At 38.4% G+C, this 22,623-nt stretch overlaps 1 protein-coding gene across 3 annotated transcripts in view; it reads left to right on the forward strand.

Annotated features, from left to right (window-relative positions):
• The window catches only part of LOC140195455 (disintegrin and metalloproteinase domain-containing protein 22-like), a 345,726-nt gene that overhangs the window by 275,130 nt on the left and 47,973 nt on the right, over positions 1-22,623 (forward strand). For all 3 annotated transcript variants that reach the window (XM_072253768.1, XM_072253769.1, XM_072253771.1), the window contains exons 21-24: positions 704-809; positions 6,088-6,207; positions 11,644-11,812; positions 20,648-20,747. In XM_072253768.1, the coding sequence (XP_072109869.1) occupies positions 704-809; positions 6,088-6,207; positions 11,644-11,812; positions 20,648-20,747 (495 nt within the window). The remainder of the gene's footprint in view (positions 1-703; positions 810-6,087; positions 6,208-11,643; positions 11,813-20,647; positions 20,748-22,623) is intronic.

Consider the following 22,623-nt stretch of genomic DNA (forward strand, 5'->3'; position numbering starts at 1 on the left):
TCCTAGCATACCTGCCGGGAACCTCTGTAGGTGTGAGGCAAGGGAGTTTTCTGGTTTGCAGCCAGATGCTGAGCATCTACACCACTAGGGCCACATCTAGAGTTCTTTGAAATTCAGAAGTAGTTTGGCAAGGAAGGTGAGTTCTCAGTTTCCCCACATCCCCTGAAAACACTAGAGAACCTTATAAAGTTTCCAATTTTCCTTTAATAAACCAGGCCATGATAATGTTTAAAATCTTGCATGGTGCCCGTAACTATTTATCAGTGAAGGTCTCCTAGTCTGCCCAGGAATACCGTTACCTATAGGCCGAATCCTGTAAAATGCCTGTACTTCTGAGTCAGATTGCTTGGGAACCAGCCCCTTGTAATAGTCAACAATACGGGATGAATGACTGCAGTCCCCAAACGACCATGAAGAAAGCCTTGAGAGAAGGCTTTGATTAGACTGAACTTGCTGTCAGTGTGTATGCATTATCTGACTAGTTATTGATTCATAAACCAGTTTCTTGTGGTTTCTCTGACCGCCTTCATATATTTGCAATCATTTAGCAAGCATCTGTTGCAAAGCTGTTGTACAAATAGGTCATTTTACAATCTGTAGTTCTTCTCTGACATCCTTCCCATGACAGACTTTGATAGCTTTATTTATCATTTGAAACAAATTTATCTAAGTTGTCAGGAACTAACGAATATCTTCTTTTTAGAAGCAAGAGCTGCAGACCAATTATGTTACGAGAAACTTAACATTGAAGGAACAGAGAAAGGAAATTGTGGCAAAGACAAAGGCACATGGATTCAATGCAATAAACAGTAAACAAATATTTCATTAATACTATTATAGGCATTTAAAATGGGCTGCTTGTTGGCTGTCTTCTCTCTGGACCTACTGCACAAAGGCAATGTTATCCTTAATGCACAATGTCATTGCACAAAAAAAGCGTTCTTCTCCATAGACATGGTCAGTGTCACGTATATCATGTTGACGCCTGATAATCAAGAATTTTGCGAAAGAATAGATAGCAATTTTAAGTTTTAACATTTAGTCAAATTGTACAGAAGAAAAGTACTACAGATGCTGGTCATATGAAATACAACAGAAAGTTGAAAGGTTTATCAACCTGAAAAGATAACACTGTTTTTCTTGCCAGGGGTGGCGCCTGAACAGCTGAATTGCCCCAACATGTTTCATTTTTATTACAGGCTTAAAGAATATGCTGCTGTGCATAATACCCACAAAATGCCAGAAAACTTAAATCTCTCTGAAATTTATTTTTCATTCTATTTAAATTTTTAGATTAAGCATATTCATTAAAGTAATATACAAATAAATCTTTTACAATAAAATCTTTACATCTGTACATCCCTTACTACTCCTCACAGCCAAGGGAGAAATGAGTTATTTCCACCTTTGGTGTATCAGCCTCTCATTAACATAGTCTTGAGCTTCCTTTGTTTAATAGAAAACAGCTGAGCATAGATAGTCACTCCTAACACAAAGTTCCAGCCCAGGCAACAGCCTTATTAAGGCACTCTCTCCAGTGCTGTCACATCCTTCGTGCAGAGTGGAGACATGCTGCAAATGCAACATGAACATCACAAGTCTCTTTAAAGTGCTGCAAAGTCTTGGAGACAGTCAAAGCAAATTAAGTCGGTATTATGTAAATTCCTTAACAAAATTGAGATCTGAAACTTGTTGAATGTTGCTTTACTCAATATATAAAGCACATTGAATACTAGAACCAACTTTGTAAAAAGTTATTATGTAACTGCGAGGGGCTGGCAGAACAACCTAGTGTTTAGCATAATGCTTTACAGTGCCAGCGACCCAGGTTCATTTCCCACTGCTGTCTGGTAGCAGTTGGTACTCTCTCCCCCCGTAACCACATAGGCTTCCTTGGGGCACTCTGGTGTCCTCCCATAGTCCAAAGTTATACGGGTTAATAAGTTAATTGGTTACATGGGAGTAACTGGGCCACATTGGGCTGGAAGGGTCTGTTAGTTACTGTGCTATATCAAATAAGAATACTTACTTGTTTGAGATTTATCCTAACTCTTATGAGCTGTACTATAAAATGATGTTCAAAGTAAATTTATTATCGGAGTACATAGACGTCACCATACGAGCATGCTCAACAGAATAATAACCACAATAGAATCAGTGAAAGACCACACCAACTTGGGCATTCAACCACTGTGCAAAAGGCAACCAACTGTCCAAATACAAAAAGAAAGAAATAATAAAAAATTAATAAGCAATAAATATTGAGAACATGAGATGAAGAGTCCATGAAAATGAGTCCATAGGTTGTGGGAACATCTCAATGATGGAGTAGGTGAAGTTGAGTGGAGTTATCCCCTCGGGTTCAAGAGCCTGATGGTTGAGGGGTAATAACTGGTGTGAGTACAGAGGGTCTGGAACCTTCTTCCTGATGGCAGCAATGAGAAGAAAGCATGACCTGGGTGGTGGGGGTCCTGATGATGGATGTTGCTTTCCTGCAACAACAGTTCGTGTAGATGTGCTCATTGGTGGGAAGGGCTTTACCTGTGATGGAATGGGCTGTATTCCTACTTCCTGTAGGATTTTCTGTTCAAGGGCATTGGTGTTTCCATACCAGGCTACAATGCAGCCCGTCAAAATGCTCTCCACTGCACATCTATAGAAGTTGGTCAAAGTTTTAGCCCATGCCAAATTTTCACTAACTCCTAAGGATGTAGAAGTGCTGCTATGCTTTCCTCGTAATTACAGTTACATGCTGGGCCCAGGACAGGTCCTCTGAAATAATAACACAGAGAAATTTAGATTTGCTGACCCTCACCATCTCTGATCCTCCAATGAGGACTGCCTCATGAACTTCTGGTTTCTTCATCCTGAAATCAATATTCAGCTCCCTGATCTTGCTGACATTGAGTAAGAGGTTGCTGTTAAAGGCACCACTGAGCCAGATTTTCAGTCTCCCTCCTATATGCTGTTTTGTCACCAGTGGTGTCATCAGCAAACTTGAATATGGCATTGGAGCTGTGCCCAGCCTCACAGTCATAGGTGTAGAGTGAGTAGAGCAGAGGGCTAAGCACACAACTTTGTGAAGAGATGTAGCTAGCGATATGCAGATAAAAAATTCCTACAAGTAGCATATTGTTATAATAATAAATTAATAAGAAATAAATATTGAGAACATGAGATGAAGAGTCTTTGAAAGTGAGTCCATAGGTTGTGGGAACATTTCAATGATGGATGTTGCTTTCCTGCAACAACAGTTCGTGTAGATGTGTTGACTGGTGATCGATGATGGGAGCTAAGCAATAAATATGGGCCAGGATATGGTGGAGAGTTCTCCTAATCTTCTTGGAAATGGGACCTTATTGTTTTTATGTCCACCTCACTGGAGGAGATAGAGCCTTGCAAAGAACATTTTCAAATACTATTATGCGAAATTAACACCCTAGGCTTGTGTTCAGTCACTAGAGTGGGGTTGCCGCTTAAGAGGTGAAAAGTTACCTGTAAATCACAATTAAATAGTACAGAGAAATTGACTGAGAAGTATTCTTAAGGTTGTAAACTGCTTTGCTGTTCTTTCTTTTTAAATGTCAGCATTTGACTGTTCTACAGTCACTATCTATAGTGTACTTCTGGTTAAAACTAAGTTTGAGGACTTGTCAGCAATGAATACCTTAAAAGACTGTCCACCAAACCTACTCTGCTTTTTTGGGAGTTGAAGGTACTGTAGATGGACAAGAAACCACTACAAGCAGCTGGAATCATAGAGTAAAACAGCATAGAAATGGCACTTTGCCCCAAACTGACCATGCCAGTGTAATCTAGTCCCATTTTCCTGCATTTGGCCCATATCCCTCTTAACCTTGACTGCCCATGTGCTCATCCAAATGCCTTTTACGTGTTGATTAGGAAGAGTGGATTAAGAAGCATTAGGATCCTCAAGCATTGCTTTACTTAGTGGTCCACTGCTATAAAAAGCAATTGAGAAAGAAAGGTCTGTGCCTGTACAGTAATTTTTGTATCTTCAGACTTAGCCTTGCATCAGAATCAAAATCATATATATTATCACTGACTTAGATGACACAAAATTTGTCATTTTGCATCAGCATTACAATGCAAAGATATAAAATTGCTGTAAGCTGTAAGATAAATAAATAGTGCAACAAAAGGAATAATGAGGCCGTGTTTATGGGTTCATGGACTGTTCAGGAATATGCTGGCAGAGGGGAAGAAGCCATTTTGAATCATTGAGTGTGGGTCTTCATGCTCCTGTACCTCATCCTCCATGGTTGCAATAAGAAGACGGCATGTCCCAAATGGTGAGGGTCTTTGTGTGATGGATGCCACCTACTTGAAACACCGCCTCTTGAAGATGTCCTCAGGGGTGAGAGGATATTGCCCACAATGGAGCTGGCTGAGTCTACAGACTTCTACAACCTCTAGTAATTCTGCACATTGGAGCCTCTATACCAGGCTGTGATACAGTCAATCGGAATGTTCTACACCAAACTTGTATAGAAATTTGCGAGTCGTTGGTGATCTACCCAAGCTCTTCAAACTCCTAATGAAATAAGGCTGCTGGCATGCCACCTCCATGACTGCATCAATGTGTTGTGCTCCACCCACCCCCCCCCCCAGCAAAGATGTTGAGTGTGAGTTTTTGTTGTGACTCCACTTAACCAGATGGTCTCACTTGTTGCCATCTGAGATTCTGCCAGCAACAGTGGTATTGTCAGCAAATTTGTAGGTACCATTTGAGCTGTACCTAGCCACACAGTCACAAATGTAGAGAGAGCAAAGGGGTGATGTACCTACGTTGAATATGAATGAAGAGAAGATGTTGATCATACACACTGATTGTGGTCTACCAATGATGAATGTAAGGATAAAATTGCAGAGGCAGGTACAGACGCTCATGTTTTGAAACTTGGTGATTGGTAGTGAGGGAATTATGAAGTTGAGCACCAAATTGTAATCAATAAATGGCAGCCTGACATACACTCAGTGGCTACTTTATTAGATACATCTGTACACCTTTTTAATGCAAATAACTAATCAGCCAATCATGTGGCAGCAACTGAATACATAAAAGCATGCAGACATGGTCTAGAGGCTCAATCGTTGTTCAGACCAAACATTAGAATAGGGAAGAAATGTAATCTAGGTGGCTTTGACCCTGGAATCATCGTCTGAGCCAGATGGGGTGGTTTGAATATCTCAGAAATAGCTGTTCTTGATTTTCATGCACAATAGTCTCTAGGGTTTGCAGAGAATAGTGTGATAAACAAAGATATCCAGTCAGCAGCAGTTCTGTGGGAAAAAAAGCCTTGATAATGAGAGAGGTCAGAGGATAAAGGCCAGACTGTTTCAAGTTGACAGGAGGGTGATAGCAAATTTAATAACCACGTGTTATCACAGTGGTGTGCAGCACTGAACGCACATTGCATTGAACCTTGAACCTTAGATTGGCTACTACAGCAGGAGACCACGAACACACGCTCAGTTCCCACTTTAGTAGGTTCAAGGGATACCTAATAAAGTGGCCACTGAATGTACGGGTATGTTTGCAGTTGTCTGGGGACGTCAAAGTTAGGCAATCTTATCAGTTTGTTTTAGTACAGTAAGGTTATACATGGGGAATGAGTGAGGTGACCAATTACTATTTCTCAATTTTGTATTGCTTGACCTGGAATATTTTACACTTTAACTTCCCCTTTGACCTTATGCTAACTGTTGAAAGATTTCCATGAATGCAGCAATGGCTGATTTAGCATAAATTAAATTGCTGCATGGTGCTTTACAAATCAAACTCATGGGAAGCTTTCCATGCATTTTTGAAAATCTTCATTAAGTTGCTCCTCAGTGGTTTAGCAAATTTAATAAACGGTGAATCATAATGTGGTTTCTTTCAAATTCTAACCCCATTTCATACAAGGTAAATTCATTGTTACTTGTTATGTAAAGTTAAATTTCAAAGCAGGAAAAAATAGAATATAAATATGTAATGGTCAGGTTATTTGTTTGAACAATTGGATGTGAAAAATGCATTTTGCATCTGGTGCCAGTGTTAATTGTCTTTCTTATCTAATCCAGGGATGTGCTTTGTGGTTACCTGCTGTGTGCTGATACATCTGGTGTGCCACGAGTAGGGGAACTATCAGGTGACGTGACGATGACCTCATTCCTGCAAAAGCATAAACACATCAACTGCAGGTAATTCACTATATCTCTGATACACAAACTACAAAAGAACCAAATGGAAATGTTTGTGCTTTGTGATCGAATGCTATACAGTAAAAGCAATGTAGCTTTACATGAAAGCCATTGGAGTTGTCCTGTGAAGACGAACTGAGCCTTTAATTATTGCAGTTTATGTGATCCTTTTACATCTATAAAATTCCAAGAAGATTTGACAGAGTAGATACTGAGGAACTGTTTCTCCTAGATGGTCTGTCATTGTGAGCTAAAATATGGAAAATAATTGGAAGGCTGTAATCATGGAATTGTCTATCCTAGGGACAGTGGATTTTCAGTTCACGAATGCATTTCAAGTTGCAGATTAATAGATTTTAAAATAACAGATGTGCAATCAGCTTGAAAATTGACAACATGGATCTTGCAGGGTAGAAAGGGTTAAGGTACATTCACAATCAGAATCAGGTTTCTTACTACTGACATATGACATGAAATTTGTTTGAGGCAAGAGTACAGAGCAATTCATTTAAAATACTCTAAGTTACAAATAAATGAATAATAAAGATTGCAAAAGAGGTAGTGTACATGGGTTTATGGCTATTTTAATAGTGAAGGTCCTTAATGATGGATGTTTTTATATTCTTATGAATGTCTGCCATTTACAATGATGACAGAAATTAATTATCACAAAAAATATACAGGCTTCATAATATTCCTTGCTTTGCAATGTTGGATTATATAATTTGTTATTTTCTTTGCAGTTTAACAATTTATGCCTGCTTGTGTTTTATATACAATAACTAGCTATATACATATAACTGTTTGGTATGTTTCTTCATGGTCATAGAGTGTATTTGCATTGTGCCCCTAGTGGTTACAGTTCTTCTGTTGCTTTCGGAAGCTTCTTGATATTGCATTACTTGAATAGGGCAATCTGATTGGTTAACTCTTATCTACAAATTTGAATGGAACGTCCGTTTATCTGAGGTATAAGAAGGGCTGAGCCCATTGATCTGCATTATTTGTTTTGCCTTTCCCTTCCCCTACTAAAGCTCTGATTTGCCCCATTTCCAATTTTCATTGTTCTATTAGAGCTTAATAAAATAATTGTGGCGCAACAAATTTTATGCCTCTTTCTTTACTCCCGAAAGCACCTTGGATCAAAAACATCAGAATCCATCAGCAAATAATGTATCAGTGTGGCTACTCATACCACTGGGCTCGGACGTCCGAGGTCGAGAGAGTGGAAAAGTCCTGCTTGAAATAAATGTTCCAGCTCAGGTTTCCTGTCGTCATTGGATACGACAGGTAACCACCATAATTGGGTAAATTTTCCAGCCCGCAGCCTTGTACCAAGCTGTATATTGTCAAACTGGCACTGTTCCTAACAGCAGATTTCATCTGGGATAGTAAGACTATGTGATGTTGATTATATCAGGAATTCCTTTATTTCTTTTGCATACTCTGTGTTCTGTCTTCATCGCATGGCTTACCCTGTCAGCGAATTGGATGTCCTAGGAATTCATACGGAGAGAAGTGGGATTTTCTGATATATATTTGCAATGTGCATTTGTTGGATCAGTTTCAACTTTTGCATTGTTTTCTTCCTCTTGCATTTTTGTTGTTGCTGCTGTGTTTACATTCAAAAGAGTCGGAAAGGGGAGCTTTAAGCCTGCTTCACTTGGTGTTACAAAGCCTCTCACAGAATGACCCCCTTCCCCATTATGTGAACTGTTAATACCTAAAACACCCCTCTGTACCAGTGTTGATGATCAGCCCTCTACTTCGTCATCACCACAATTTCCTTTTAATGATGCACTAAAACGCTTCTCAGACAGGCTAGGTTCTTCTTCACCTGCAATGCAAGTATTAGGTATTGAGCAAGCGCACATGTATTTTGGTAATTTAGTTAGACTCAGAGTGATAATACACCATGGTATCAATGCTCAATGCCCTGCCTGTGACTGCAAGAAACTGTAGAGAGTGATGGACACAGGTCGGTACCTAATGGAAACGACCCTCCCTTCTGAAGACTCTCTCTCTCTCTGTGTACACTACCCTCCCTTCTGAAGACTCTCTCTCTCTCTCTCTCTCTGTGTACACTACCCTCCCTTCTGAAGACTGTGTGTGTGTGTGTGTGTGTGTGTTTGTGTACACTACCCTCCCTTCTGAAGACTCCCTCTCTGTGTGTACACTACCCTCTCTTCTGAAGACTCTGTGTGTGTGTGTGTGTGTGTGTGTGTGTGTGTGTGTGTGTGTGTGTGTGTGTACACTATTTGTTTTCTCAGTCAAGCAGCCAACATAATCAAAGAAACCACCCACCCAGGACTTTTCCCATTCCCATCAGGCAGAAGATACAGAAATCTGAAATTACATATCACAAGGCTCAAGTACAGCTTCTACCCCACTGTTGTAAGACTATAGAATTATTTCCTGGTGCAATAAGATGTACCTTTGACCTCACAATCTACCTCATTATGACCTTACAGCTTATTGTGTACCTGCACTGCACTTTCTCTGTAACTGTAACACTTCATTCTGCACTTTGTTATTGTGTTACCTCAATGTACTGTTGTAATGAATTGATCTAAGTTAACAAATTTTACGACACATGCTGGTGATAATAAACCTGATTCTGATTACACAAGCGGTATACAAGACAAGTTTTTCATTGTACCTTCGTATATCTAACAATAATAAACCTACTTGTCAATTGCCCACATCTACCCGATCTTCCTCTTAACTCCTCCTATCATGTACTGATCCAAATGACTTCTATTATTTTCATATTGAATCTGCCTCAGCTACTTTCTCTGATATTGCATTACCCCTGCATAAAATAGGTGCCCCCGGGTTGTTTTTATATTTACATCTCTCAGCTTAAACTTATGCCCTCTAATTTTGAATTCCTCTTTCCTGGGAGAAAGATTGTGTGCACCTACCCTATCTACAGCCCTCCCTCATGGGTGACAGAGCTGATTTTCCTAAAAAGTAAATTCTCTGCACCCTTGTACCTGACAGCCATTTGGTCTCTTTTTCTCTTTTGATGGACAGGTGATCAGTACTGACTGCTGTCCCAGGTTAAGTTCAGTAAAAAGCTAAATCAGGTGGGGAGTGCACTCATGATGCCTGATGTTCTGACCCACCAAAAGCAACCATGAACCGCTCCTTAATTTAATTCAAGCCATCAGAAATGATGAGTCATTATCAGCTGTCAATAGATTCTTGGTTGAATCAAACCTTCACTTATGACTTATTCATTTCATTGCTTTAATTTACTTTAATTGCATGCATTGTTAACCTTGATTCAGAAAAGCAATTGCAATCAGGTGATGTTAATTTAACTAAATTTCTATAGAATCTCTTAATTTCCATCTCAGTTCAATTGTTCTATTTTGTTTAGGGACATCAATAAATGTTATTATTTTTCAATTAACAATTATGATTCAAACTTAACTTTTCTCAGTTTTTGCAAATTGCACATACTAGATAGTACATTTTTTTAGCATAAAATCTAAAATGCTTCCATATTTTCCAAGGGTAAAAATTGGTAAGAAGATATTACTAGCTTCACAACAGATGCTTATTTGATGTTTACCTTATTCTTTAATCCTGTACACCTCAGACTTTCAGAACAACTCTGAGTCTAGTCACTTGTAGAAATTCTCTGATGACTCTGCGGTGGTTGAGTGTATCAGAGATGGGCAGGAGTCGGAGTACAGAGGACCGGTGGACAAGCTTGTGGAGTGGTGTGGGTGGAATCACCTGCTCCTGAGTGTGGCCAACACCAGGGAGATGGTGATTAATTTTAGGAGCAATAGGACTGTGATGAATCCTGTATGCATTCTGGGAGAAGAGGTTCGTGGTGGTGGAGGAGTACAAATACTTGGGTGTTCACCTTACAACAGACTTGATTGGAAATCCAACACCAAGGCTGTTTATGAGAAGGGGATGAGCAGACTCTATTTTCAAAGGAAGTTGAGATCCTTCAATGTGTGCAGCAAGATGCTGGAGGTCTTTTACCGGTTTGTTGTAGCGAGTGCAGTCTTCTTTACTGCTTTATGCTGGGGGAAGCAGCATCAGTGTTGGTGATGCAAAAAGACTAAAGAAACTCATCAGAAAGACTGGATCTGTCCTTGGCTACAATGTGGACTCTTTTGAGTTAGTGGTGGAGAGGAGGTCACTAAACAAACTGTTATCCGTTATGGACAAGCTGGCACATCCTCTCCATGACCTACTGAATAAGCAGCGGAACACCCTTTCAAACAGTCTCATTCAGTTCCGCTGTTGCAAAGATCGTTACAGAAAATCTTTCCTACCAAATGCAATAAGCATATACAACAGTTCAGCTCTGTGCGACAGGAAAACACACATCATAGTCTCTGTTTACTATTTTGTACATTATTATTGCATATTGGTACATTAATATTGTGTATATTATGATTCTGCACTTCATTATTAGTTAAGTCTGTACACTAAGTGTGTTTTTAAATGCTGCTCTCAGGATCAATAAAGTACTTATCATTATTATTACTTCCTATTTTAAAGTGCAACAGTTGTGTTTAATGCTCATATGCATTGCTCACTTCAGCTTGATTCTCTGATAACTCAATTCATAATTCCCTTCATAAGCTTGAAAACTTTGATTATATAACCTTGAAATCATTTCCAGGAAAGAAGCAAATCCAGTTTCCTTAGCTAAATACAGTTAATCTCATACCCACCCTCTCTAGTCAGATGATAGACTCAGGTTATACAGGAACAATGGTGAAGTAGCATTTGGTTACGTTTTTAAGTTGTCAGAGGTCTGAAATCGAGGCGAGAAGACTGCAACTAGCAGGGTACTGGCTGTGCCACCCTGAACTACCTGCCAGCCTAGGCATCATATGGGAGCCCAAGCATGGGAGGATGAACTCTGGGTGCCCTCCCAAGACTATGGTCAACATGCTCCTGGAAGACAGTGGCGCAGTTAATGTAGATGAACTGAACACACTGATGAGGGAGAGGGAGAAGTGGAGAGTCCGTAATCGTGCCTGACGCCGGCCCCCTTGGCCTGAGTCAACGTAGTGCTAGTGAACTATTGATCCAATGACATATGTTCAAATTCCACAGCTAAGGAATTTAAATTCATGTTACTAGGGCAACATAGTTGCATAGCTCATATGATTGCTGGCTTAGAACTCCAGTGACGTGAGTTCAGCCCTGACCTCTAGTGTTGATTATATGAAGTTTGAATGTTCTCTTTGTAACCACATGGATTCTCTCCAGAATTCACATTTTCTCCCTTCTTCCAAAGACATGTGGCTTGGGAAGTTAAGGGCTACTAAACAGGGAAGAATTTGCAGACAGAGTACTCTTTGGTTAAAATCTCTGAACATTTATTAGTCTTTCGTAAAAAGAAGTGTCAGTCTCTGTGTTTTCTGGTTTGCATGATTGGTCTCTCATGTTTTCTAGTGGTGGCCATGTCATATTAGATGAAGACACCGATCTGGGATATGTGCAAGATGGAACTCCTTGTGGACAAGACAGAATGTGTATCAATCACAAATGTCTTCCTCTGAAAGCATTTAATTTTAGTACCTGCCCTGGCACTAGTGGTGCAAAGAGATGTTCAGGACATGGGGTAGGTCAATAAAATTGTTCAGTTATTTAATAGTTGGTGTCTGTGCTGAAACTGAGTAACTTTAACTTTCTCTTAACTCCAATCCAGTCTTCACAACCTAGATAAGTTTTTATACTAGACTGGACGAAGAGTTTCATAAATAATAACGTTTATATTACAAAATGGGTGCTCATGCATGGTGATTGCTTTTTGTGTATTTTCAATTTAAACAGACTAAGCAAATAAAATAAGCCAGATAATTGAAAAATTGTAAAATTAATGGAATTCTATTAATAGAAAAAGAAATCTATTTTAACACATTCCAGAAGTATCTCAAACTATAAGATTAAAGTTGGTCTGCAATTAATGGAGTATTTGAAAGCTATTTTATTTCAAAATTTAATTAATATTCTAAGATATGTGCACTTGCATTTTGAATTTTTAGAATTATAGTCTATTTTTAATATAAATACATGGAAATGTACACTTTTGGTAAAGTTAAATGTGTAATGAAATTGATACACAATGTTGACATTTCAGATGGATTGCTATTGATGTGTATTTTATCTTGTCTGCTTTTGCCTTGGGGAATTTCACTGTTCACCTCAGGAGACCAGTTATCACAGACATGATTTGATCTTTGTTTTGTTTTACAATTAGCTACTGTTTGCTTGAAGACCTCCTACAAGACATAAGGCAAAATTCAGTATTCATAGTATCCCTTTTAATTAAGTTGTCCATCTGTTAAAGATACTATGGTCAATTAGAAAATTAATTTGGTATCTACTATACTGCAATGTGGTCACCATTTCTTCATTCATGATTTGTTACAGGACGATCACTCAAGGTTCTGTTTGCTGACACTACTTGCTCTCCTGATATGCGAACATTGGTAGCCCAGAAAAATAGCAGACAATATCTTTCTAGTTATAACTTACAGAAAGAGAAACTCGTATTTCAAATTTGGCAAATGTGTACTTCAAAATATAATACTGTCACTTTTTTAAAGATTTGGAACCTCGTGACTGCTTTTGTTTGGGTATATTACCTCTATGCAGTTTTTTATTTATTTCCTTTATGCAATGGTGATTCTATTTTGTGAATATATAAGAAGCTAATTGAAAGGAATGTTTTGTGGTCAGAGTTTAAAATGTGGACAAATGTAAAATATGAATCATGACATTATTTTAATCTTTTAACATATTAATCTAAAATGTCCTGCAAAATAATCTTACAGAATAAATGTTAATTTTTGTGAAGATTTTTGAATATAGTATTGTATGCAATTATCACAAAGAAATAATAATCATGAAAAGCCGCCCCTCACCTGCTAATCTTGGAATATATGTTCAGAAATAATTGAACATCGCATCTTGTTGATTGCTGTTTCAATTATGAGACAAAGGATTAATTTTCCATTGAAAGTGCGTATCTACCAAATGCAAAAAACGTTGTAAGTATTGTTTGTACTGAATTTATATGGCAACAGATAAAATGTTGAATGCAGTGACACATGGCAGATAATTCCAGGAAAGATTAACTTGGTCTTTACTAATGTGAACACTGAAGAAGATTTATAAATTATCTCAACTTTCATTAGTGGTGACTTATTGTACCAACTAGAACATGAAATAGAGATTGCAGGAATTAATGATACATGTGTATCCCATCACTGAGTGTGATAAATTGTTTATATTATATTGGTGCCAACAGTGTTGTATGAAAAGATGCTATATTAACAGAACAATTGTGTTTTAGATCAGACTGCTGCCACTGTATATGACAGTTTGATATGTCCAATGCACATATTTACATATAGTTTTCATGGCTCTAGATTTTGTCCATCATTATGAAAATATAATGATTGAAAATTAGTTTTGGAGATTAGGTTTAGAGATTCTGAGCAAACAGACTTGGAAGGATTATATACAGGTAGTTCCACTATAATGCATATTTCCGTAAAGTGAATTGGTTATACCATGATTGATGGATTAGGGAACACTATATGCATTACACAGGCTGCATTGGACATAACACAGTTATGATCTTTAATGGGCTAGAACTTTCATGAGTTGGATAATTGGCACTGATCTAAGAGGTAAGTATGAACCTTTATTATCAACCTCGTGACCAAAATTTGGAGCTTATTCAAGCCAAATGTGAAGTGCTGCACTTTTAGAGGTCAAAGGTAAAGGATTGTATACTATTAATGGCAGGACTCTTAACAGTGTTGATGTGCAGAAGGATCATGGCGTCCAAGCTTATTGTTCCCTCAACGTGACAACACAGGTTGATAGGGTTGTAAGGAAGGCATATTGCATACGTGCCCTTTATTAGTTGGACTAATGAGTTCATGAGTCTGGAAGTTATGGTGCAGCTTTATAAAACTCCAGGCTAGACTGCATCTGAGGTATCCCATTGTAGGAAGGAAGTAGAAGCTTTGGATATGGTGCCTGGATGAGAGGGTGTGTGCTATAAGGAGAGTGTGGACAAACTTGGATTGCTTACTCTAGAGCAGAAATGGGCAAGGGGAAATCTGATAAAAGTTTATAAAATTACGAGGCGTAGATAGACAGCTGGTATCTTTTTCCCAGGGTCAAAATGTTTAACAGTAGAGGGCATTTGATTAAGATGAGAGGGGATAATTTCAAAGGAGGTGTGCAGGTAGATACAATACAGGTGTTTAAAAGGCTCTTAGAAAGTATAAAATATATAGAATTGAGGGATATGGACATTGTATAGTCAGAAGGGATTAGCTGTTGTTAATTGCTAGTTTAGTTTGGTGCAGCATTGTGTGTGGAAAGGCCTGATCCTATGCTGTAAATTCTATGTTTCTCTGCCAAGTATTTCAGAACAATAAGGAAACTTCCAGTTTGCAGAAGCTAATTTGCTTGGGTTTTTTGCATTTGTTCATTTATCCTGACCCTCCTCACACTTGTAGGGAGGGATGAAGACTGCTAGTTCATCACAGGTCTGAAAGCAGATTCCAGCTCTCTCCTAGATTTGTGAGCAATAACGCTGAACACCTAAATCAAGCACTAACCTTAATCCAGCAGTTTCTGAATAACTACAGTTGTGAGAAATTAAAAAGGGAATTTCTGAGAACTAAATGAGCAGGAAATGATTCTGGCATTTCTGTTTTGAATAACCACATGCAGATAAAGTCCCTTGGACAATTAAGTTCATTCTAGTGAATTGATGGTCCAGGTAATTTAGAGCATTATGCATCAAACAATCTAAGATGGTAATGTGTTTAAACATAATTTGTTATCCAACTACTATATAGTTTGTATCTCATTGCACTACCAGAACTTAGGATAATTACACCCATAGAGATGGTCCTTCGCCTACGCTGACAGGCAGCTACAAATTGTAGTATGTAATTTGATTACTGTAAACATCAAAGTAGAAGCGAGTACACCACTTCCAGTGTCAGAACTGAGACACTAAAATGTTATGTCTTGGCTTCATGGATGAAAATCATATTCTCAAATATAACAAGCAGATGGTCCCCATGTAAAAGCAACTGCTGAGCTGTAAAGTTAGTAACTGGGAAGATCTACCATCAGGAAACAATCAATCGTTGAAGTCACAAGATTCTAAGCATATGAAGTAGAATTAAGTAACAGCAGTGACTGGCAACAATAACTTGTATTCAATATTGCAAAATGCCACTGAACACTTCACGAGAGACATATAAGATATTAGGACAGAAGTCTTGCTTAAAGGAGCACCATAAAGGAAGAGGACACCTTTAGGGAATGAATTCCAGAGGTTAGGGCACTGCACCTGAAGCCATAGTTTGCAGTCATGAAGTAAACAAACACTGGAGGGTGATGAGTGAACAGGGATTGGGTGCGAGCTGGGACAGAGATGGTAGAGTTTTGATTGATGTCAAGTCCAAGGAACATAGATTTATGGAGGAAAGCCTAGTGGGAGTTGGAATAGACAAGACCAGAGGTGACAAATGTAAGCACAGGGTTTCAGCAGCAGATGACCAGAGTGGGCACAGAATCAATTGTTGAGACTGAGTTGGAAAAAGTCAGCACCATCTGTAGTACACTTGCACCAGCATGGGAATGGAAAGCATGTGCTCCCAGGGGAGGAGCAGGGGCAGTAAGTGTGGGGAACAAACTCTTGCTTAGTTGACTTGGCAGATGAGAGCAATGCAACTACTGTAGTCCTGACACCAAGATCAGGAGCAATTATGTACTTCATCTATTCACAACCATGTTCCGCTGGACCTACGAGATTGGAGATATAAAGTGTTCTAGGAACTGTGGCTATGTGGAGTCAAATTGATTATTGATTCTAACAGAAACAAGAACATTTAGAAATGCAAATAATTTTGGATTATCTACTAACCAGAATGTTGCATTGCTTTAAATCTACTTCAGCGAAAATGGTAATATGTTTGTGGTATTTGTCTATGTGTACAAATTCCCCATTGTTTCCCACCAGCAGGCTTTCTAGCTTGGTGCTTTGAAGAAGCAAGTAAAACAATATCAGTACTTCTCAATAGCAGTTAATCAGAATATGTGGCATATAGACAGATCAATAAAAAGTGAGAGCAAGCTCAGAATTTGGTCTTAGAATCCATCTCTAAAGATAAGTTAAATTTAATAAATATACTCCATTTGGATCTCTAAATTATGAATTCACATTGGCAATCTTAATATTCTGGGTATGGTAGTGTGAGTTAAAAGCATCCTATATTCTGGATCATTGGCTCAGAGTTAGGAGTTTGAATCCCACTCGGGTAGCTGGGGAATTTAAATTCAAGTGATTTAGTACATCTGCAGTTAAAAAAAAAAGACGCTCTCAGGAACAGTAAGCACAAAGCTACTAGACTGTTATATCTTAAAAAATCTGCTTCAGTGATGCCTTTGTATTGTTATTCCTCAGAGAAGTTTGTAAGATCATTAGAAATAAGAACTGGAGTAGACTATTCTGCACCCTGAAGTCACCTCTGCCTTTGAACAGTATTGTAGCTGTTCTTCTGTTTCCATAAGACATAGGAGTGGAATTAGGGTATCCACCTTTTCAGTCTGCTCCACCATTCCATCGTGGCTGATTTATTGTCCTTCTCAACCCCCATTCATCTGCCTTTCCTCCATGACCTTTGACACTCTGACAAGGATCTATCAATCTCCGCTTTAAATATACTCAATGACTTGGCCTCCATAACCATCTGTAGTAATGAATTCCGCAAATTCACCACCCTCTGGCTAAAGAAATTCCTCCTCATCCCTTTTCTAAATGGATGGCCCTCTATTCTGAGGTCGTGCCCTCTGGTCCTAGATTCACCCACTATAAGAAACATCCTGACAAGAAAATCTGCATATGCTGGAAATCCAAGCAATACAGACAAATGCTAGAAGAACTCAGCAGGCCAGGCAGCATCCATAGAAAAAAAGCTGAGAAGTTAGAGCAAGAAGGTGAGGGGAGAAAGAAGTACAAGGTGGTAGGTGATAGGTGAAACCAGGAGCGAGGGAGGGCTAGAGTAAAGAGCTGGGAAGTCGACAGGTGAAAGAGATAAAGAGCTGGAGAAGGGGGAATCTGATAGGAGTGGGTAGAAGTCTGTGGAAGAAAGGGAAGGGGAAGGAGCACAGGGGAAGGTGATGGGCAGGTAAAGAGTTAAGGTGAGAGAAGGAAATGGGAACGGGATGCCTCTGCATCCAGCAGATAATTCTCCGTAACATCTGCCATCTCCAATGGGATCCTGCCACCAAGTACATCTTTCCCTCCCTCCGACTTTGCACTTTCCGCTGGGATTGCTTCCTATGCAACTCCCTTGTCCATTCATCCCTCCCCACTGATCTTCCTCCTGGTACTTATCCTTGTAAGCAGAACAAGAGCCATACCTGCCCCTACACCTCCTCCCTCGCCCCTTTTCAGGGCCCCAAACAGTCCTTCCAGATGAGGTGACACTTCACTTGTGAGTCTGTTGGGGTCATGTACTGTGTCTGGTGCTCCCAGTGTGGCCTACTATATATCAGTGAGACCCGATGTAGATTGGGAGACCACTTCGCCGAGCATCTACGCCCGGCCAAAAAAACAGGATCTCCCAGTGGTCGCCCACTTCAATTCTACTCCCTATTCCCATTCTGACATGCCAGTCCATGCCCTCCTCTACTGCCGCAATATTACCAATAGATATTATCAATATCTAATAAAGTGATTCTTTTCCTGGGAAACCAGAACTGCCTAGTTTGTTATCATCAACTGGTAAGTGTAATTATTTTATTTTTCATTAATAAACATTATTTGCTTAACTCATTACTTACCAATGGTAAGATTGAAATGCTAACAGAGTTCTGGAAATGAGGTAATTGCCATAATTTATTCTCACCAGTGAAATATAATAAGACATTTGACTGCATTCCTTATACCAGAATCTGTATTTAGAATAGCATACACTGAAAAATGGCTTAATTAAATGTACTAGAATATGTTAATAGATGAAACTGCACCTACTAACAATGAAAATGAGGAATAAATTCAGATTTTAAAAACTTAGCCTAGCCTGTTAAACTATGTACAATGCGAGTATGAATGCTTGTTATTAAAAATGAAAGAACAGAAGAGTAGAAATCATTTTGCACTACTTTGAAATAATTCAGATATTTTGCTATGAGGTGACTATAGGTTCAAAGTTTTAAAAAAGGCATGGCCCAGCTATTAGTGCATTGTAAATATAAGGCGCTGCAAAGCCATTTCTCTAAGAGAATTGCAGAGCTGTAGCTGAAACGTCATCATGAGTCGTTTAAAATGAAAAGGGGGGTCTAAAAAGTTGTGCTCATATTTTTCATAAATGCTACAATTTCTGTTTCTTGGTCTTAACTCTTTGCAACACACGAGTTGGGAATTGTTAGATTTTGATGATTTTAGCTATAACATTAATTTGCAAGGCAGTTTAAATGAGGATAACCATGCCATCCTTTATACCCTGTTTGATTTTACTTTTAACTAAGGTGATCAAGCAGGCATTAATTATTGGAATAGGCTATTCAATACCAGTATATTTTCATTGGATACACAAAAGTAATACCTAATTTGATCTAATTTATAATAAAAATGCAATGTGTGGTATTGAACATAGAGTATCTAAAGTTGATTGAAGTTAATGAAGTACAAACTTGGTGTCATAAAGCATCAAACTACTTTCCTCTGAGGTATTTAAGGCAATATGTTTAGAGTAATTACACAAATTGTTAGCATCTCTTTAAAAATTAACTTGACAGTAGGAACGAGGAATAACTTGCTGTACTAATTCCAATGAAACACTCATATTATCCAATGAATTTGAACCGTGGAAAGCAATTGTTTAAAGCTTTGCAATGGCATTGGTGGAAGTATGAAAAGCTTTGCATTGTTGTTTGCATCAGACTAAAACCAGTACATTGTTGAATTGTTTGTAGCATCTAAGGAGCTAACATTACCAAATTAATCACACGAGTAAACTAAACACTGTTTAGGCTTCTTAATTTGCGGACAGTCAACTCTCGCATAGTGAAAATGTGAGCTATTCTGCAAATAACTCCAGCAAAGCATGCTTAATCTAACTCCATTTATCTGCCTTTGAACTGTACCTGAAGAATGACTGTATAACCTATGAATCATCAAGCTTTCTATTTTTTGTATCATACAGGAATTTGCAGAAGCCATATTTGCTTACCAGCCTTGTTGGGAAAATATGATTGAATGTTGTAAAATTTTAAATGGTATTTTGGTTTAATTTTCAAAGTTAGAGGATGCCAAAGTTGATCAAGTTTTCTGTAAATGCACAGACTAACTTGGAAAACTGCAACTGCTAGAAATTCAAAACACAGACAGAAAATTCTGAAAATACAAAGAAGGTCAATCAGCTTAAAACAAAAATAAATTCCAAAGGGAGGAACCTAAAATATAATTTTCAGTTTATAATTTCTGATCATCCTTCCATTTATTTTCCAGCATTTTAGGTTTTGATTTCATTTGAGGTAAACAAATGGCTATAGGTGATTAGTGCTATTTATTGACAGCTGGTTCTATTTTGCATCCAATCCAGACAAAATGGATGAAATTCTTTCTACAAATGGAATGAAATTAAATTAATCTTTAATGCAAGAGCTTTCATTACATGTTTTGACGTGTAATTCCTTACAAATCAATGACAAACTCGACAGTGTAATAGTTGGTTCATCTCAAGCCCCTGCTGAACATTGAAATCCTTAGTATTTCATTCACCTTCCATTCTCTATTAAAAGAATTTCAGGATGTATATTGTATACATCTCTCTGACATTAATTGTACCAATTGAAACTTATTGAAACCTATTGAAGTAAGCATCAGTGTATAAGTTTAAATGAAGCATTTTTATTTCTACTTATAAATTTCTTTACAAAGAAAACACTTAAAACATCACATTCAAATGCATAATTTTCCTTCTACCAATGGATCTGAACAATGAACAAACTTTTTTAAAAGAGGGAAACCCACTACAAAAAATAGAACTGAACATGAAGAGGCTGTAATGCTTTTCAGCATTTTAGTATATGCTGAAGTATTGATCTCTGGATGTAATTCCATCTATTCAGAAAAATACGGCTTAGCAAGATGATTCTTGTACAATGGCAGGCAGCCTTAGAGCAAAATTCAAACTGAACTACCTGTGCCACCCTTAGCTCCTAGCTCTATTTCACAATTGAACAATTATGTTCTATCAGTACTAACTCCAATAGTTCAAGCTGGACCAAGAGTTTATATAGTTTGGTAAAGTGTATTCCGCCATCACCTAGAGAAGTTTGAAAATTAAGTGTTAGGTGTCACTGCTGTGTGTTGCAACAAGTCATTCACTGAATGATTTTATTACAGATTTGCAGTAATGAAGTCAAGTGCAACTGTGATCCATCCTGGGACGGCAGTGACTGCAGTAAATATGCACCAAAGGCATTATCAGGCGCAGGAGTACTAGGTTTGCCTAATTTATGTAAATGTATTCACTTTTGAATGTATGTCAGTATTTCATAGTCAATAGTAACACTGTACCATTTATGGGAACAACATTGGACCATTCATTAGAGTAATCTATCACTCTGGACCATTTTCCTGCCTTTAATTCTGATGTCCTCACCCAACAAAAATCAGTTGAAATCGAAATTGACATAACATCTGAAGCTGCCATTTCAGAGAATAGATTTTGACTACCCTTTGAGTCATCCTAAACTGGGCAACATTACTTTTATGTCCTCCTTGTTCTGATTTCCTCTAATGCATGCACATGCATAAGTTAATTCCTAGTCAGTAATGCTGAATATGTCATGTTGACATGACAATGTGTTTTACTTGCCTATGTATTCCAGTGTATTCATCCTAGTTTCATCCCATTCCAATTTAATACCATTTAACGATAAACCAGCCATTCAGGTACCTTTTCAGGACAATGGCTCTTGGACATAGTTTTTTAACTTAGTATGAGTATTTGTCTGAAGTTCTGATTTACCCTTGCCTTGCAACATTCTTTCAACTGATTGAATGGAAATGGATGTACGAATAACACCAGCCTATTTAATGATTGGATTTGCCTATTCCACAGCATTTTACAAAAGTGTCTTTTAGGCTTTTGCCACATTGGATTTTTTTTTAGACACTCAAAACTGAATTGTAAGCCATAGGGTGAAGTGAAGATGTGGAGCTTAATAGGGCTAATTTGGAATGTGTGTCGCAAAGAAGACTAATCAAGGTAAAACAAATGAGAAAATCTGTGGATGCTGGAAATCCAAGCAACACGCACAAAATGCTGGAGGAACTCAGCAGGTCAGGCAGCATCTATAGAAAAGAATAAACAGTTGGCATTTTGGGCCAAGACCCCTCAGGACTGAAGAATAAAGATGAGAAGGTGGGGAGAGGGGAGGAAGTAATACAAGGTAGTAGGTGATAGGTGAAACCAGGAGAGGGGGAGGGGTGAAGTAAAGAGCTGGGAAGTCATTTGTTGAAAGAGATGAAGTGCTGGAGAAGGGGGAATCTGATAGGAGAGGACAGGAGACCATGGAAGAAAGGGAAGGGGGAGGAGCACCAGAGGGAGATGACGAGCGGGTAAGGAGATAAGATGAGAGATGAAAATCAGGATGGGGAGTGGTGAAAAGGTGGTGGGAGCCATTACCAGAAGTTTGAGAAATCAGTGCTCATGCCATCAGGTTGGGAGCTACCCAGATAGAATACAAGTTGTTGCTCATCCAACCTGAATGTGGCCTCACTGCGGCAGTAGAGGAGGCCATGGGCTGACATGTCGGAAAGGGAAGTAGAGTTAGAATAGGTGTCACAGGGAGATCCCACTTCTTCTGGCAGATGGAGCGCTGGTGCTCAGCGAAGCAGTCTCCCCAATCTATGTTGGGTCTCACCAATATACAGGAGACCATACCGGGAGCATCAGATACAGTAGATGACCCCAATATGAATGAATGAAATTTATTTTGGTCAGTACAAACATAACAAAAGGCATCATTTTCAGTGATGATTTCATAAGACAAAATTACAACAAAAAAAACATAGATATTCTTTAAAACAGACCGAAAGGGTGTAGGCTGAAGCTACAGCTTATTACGCCTACCCCTCTTACTTATACAACAACATATTTGGCGTCAATCATTAGATCAAAACAAAAAATTAATAGTATTTTAACACAAAATGCAATTCCAAGTATCATTTATTTACATCACTCTCATTCATTTTAAATCATGTATTTTATATTTGTTCATTAAATTATTTTTAAGTAATTTTTTAAACTTAAGTGTGGTGCATGTTTTTAAATTCGCATTAGAACTGTTCCATAGATTCACCCCTCTGACTGA

The sequence above is a fragment of the Mobula birostris genome, chromosome 3, assembly GCF_030028105.1.
Source record: "Mobula birostris isolate sMobBir1 chromosome 3, sMobBir1.hap1, whole genome shotgun sequence".
In the NCBI taxonomy this organism is placed as follows: Eukaryota; Metazoa; Chordata; class Chondrichthyes; order Myliobatiformes; family Myliobatidae; genus Mobula; species Mobula birostris.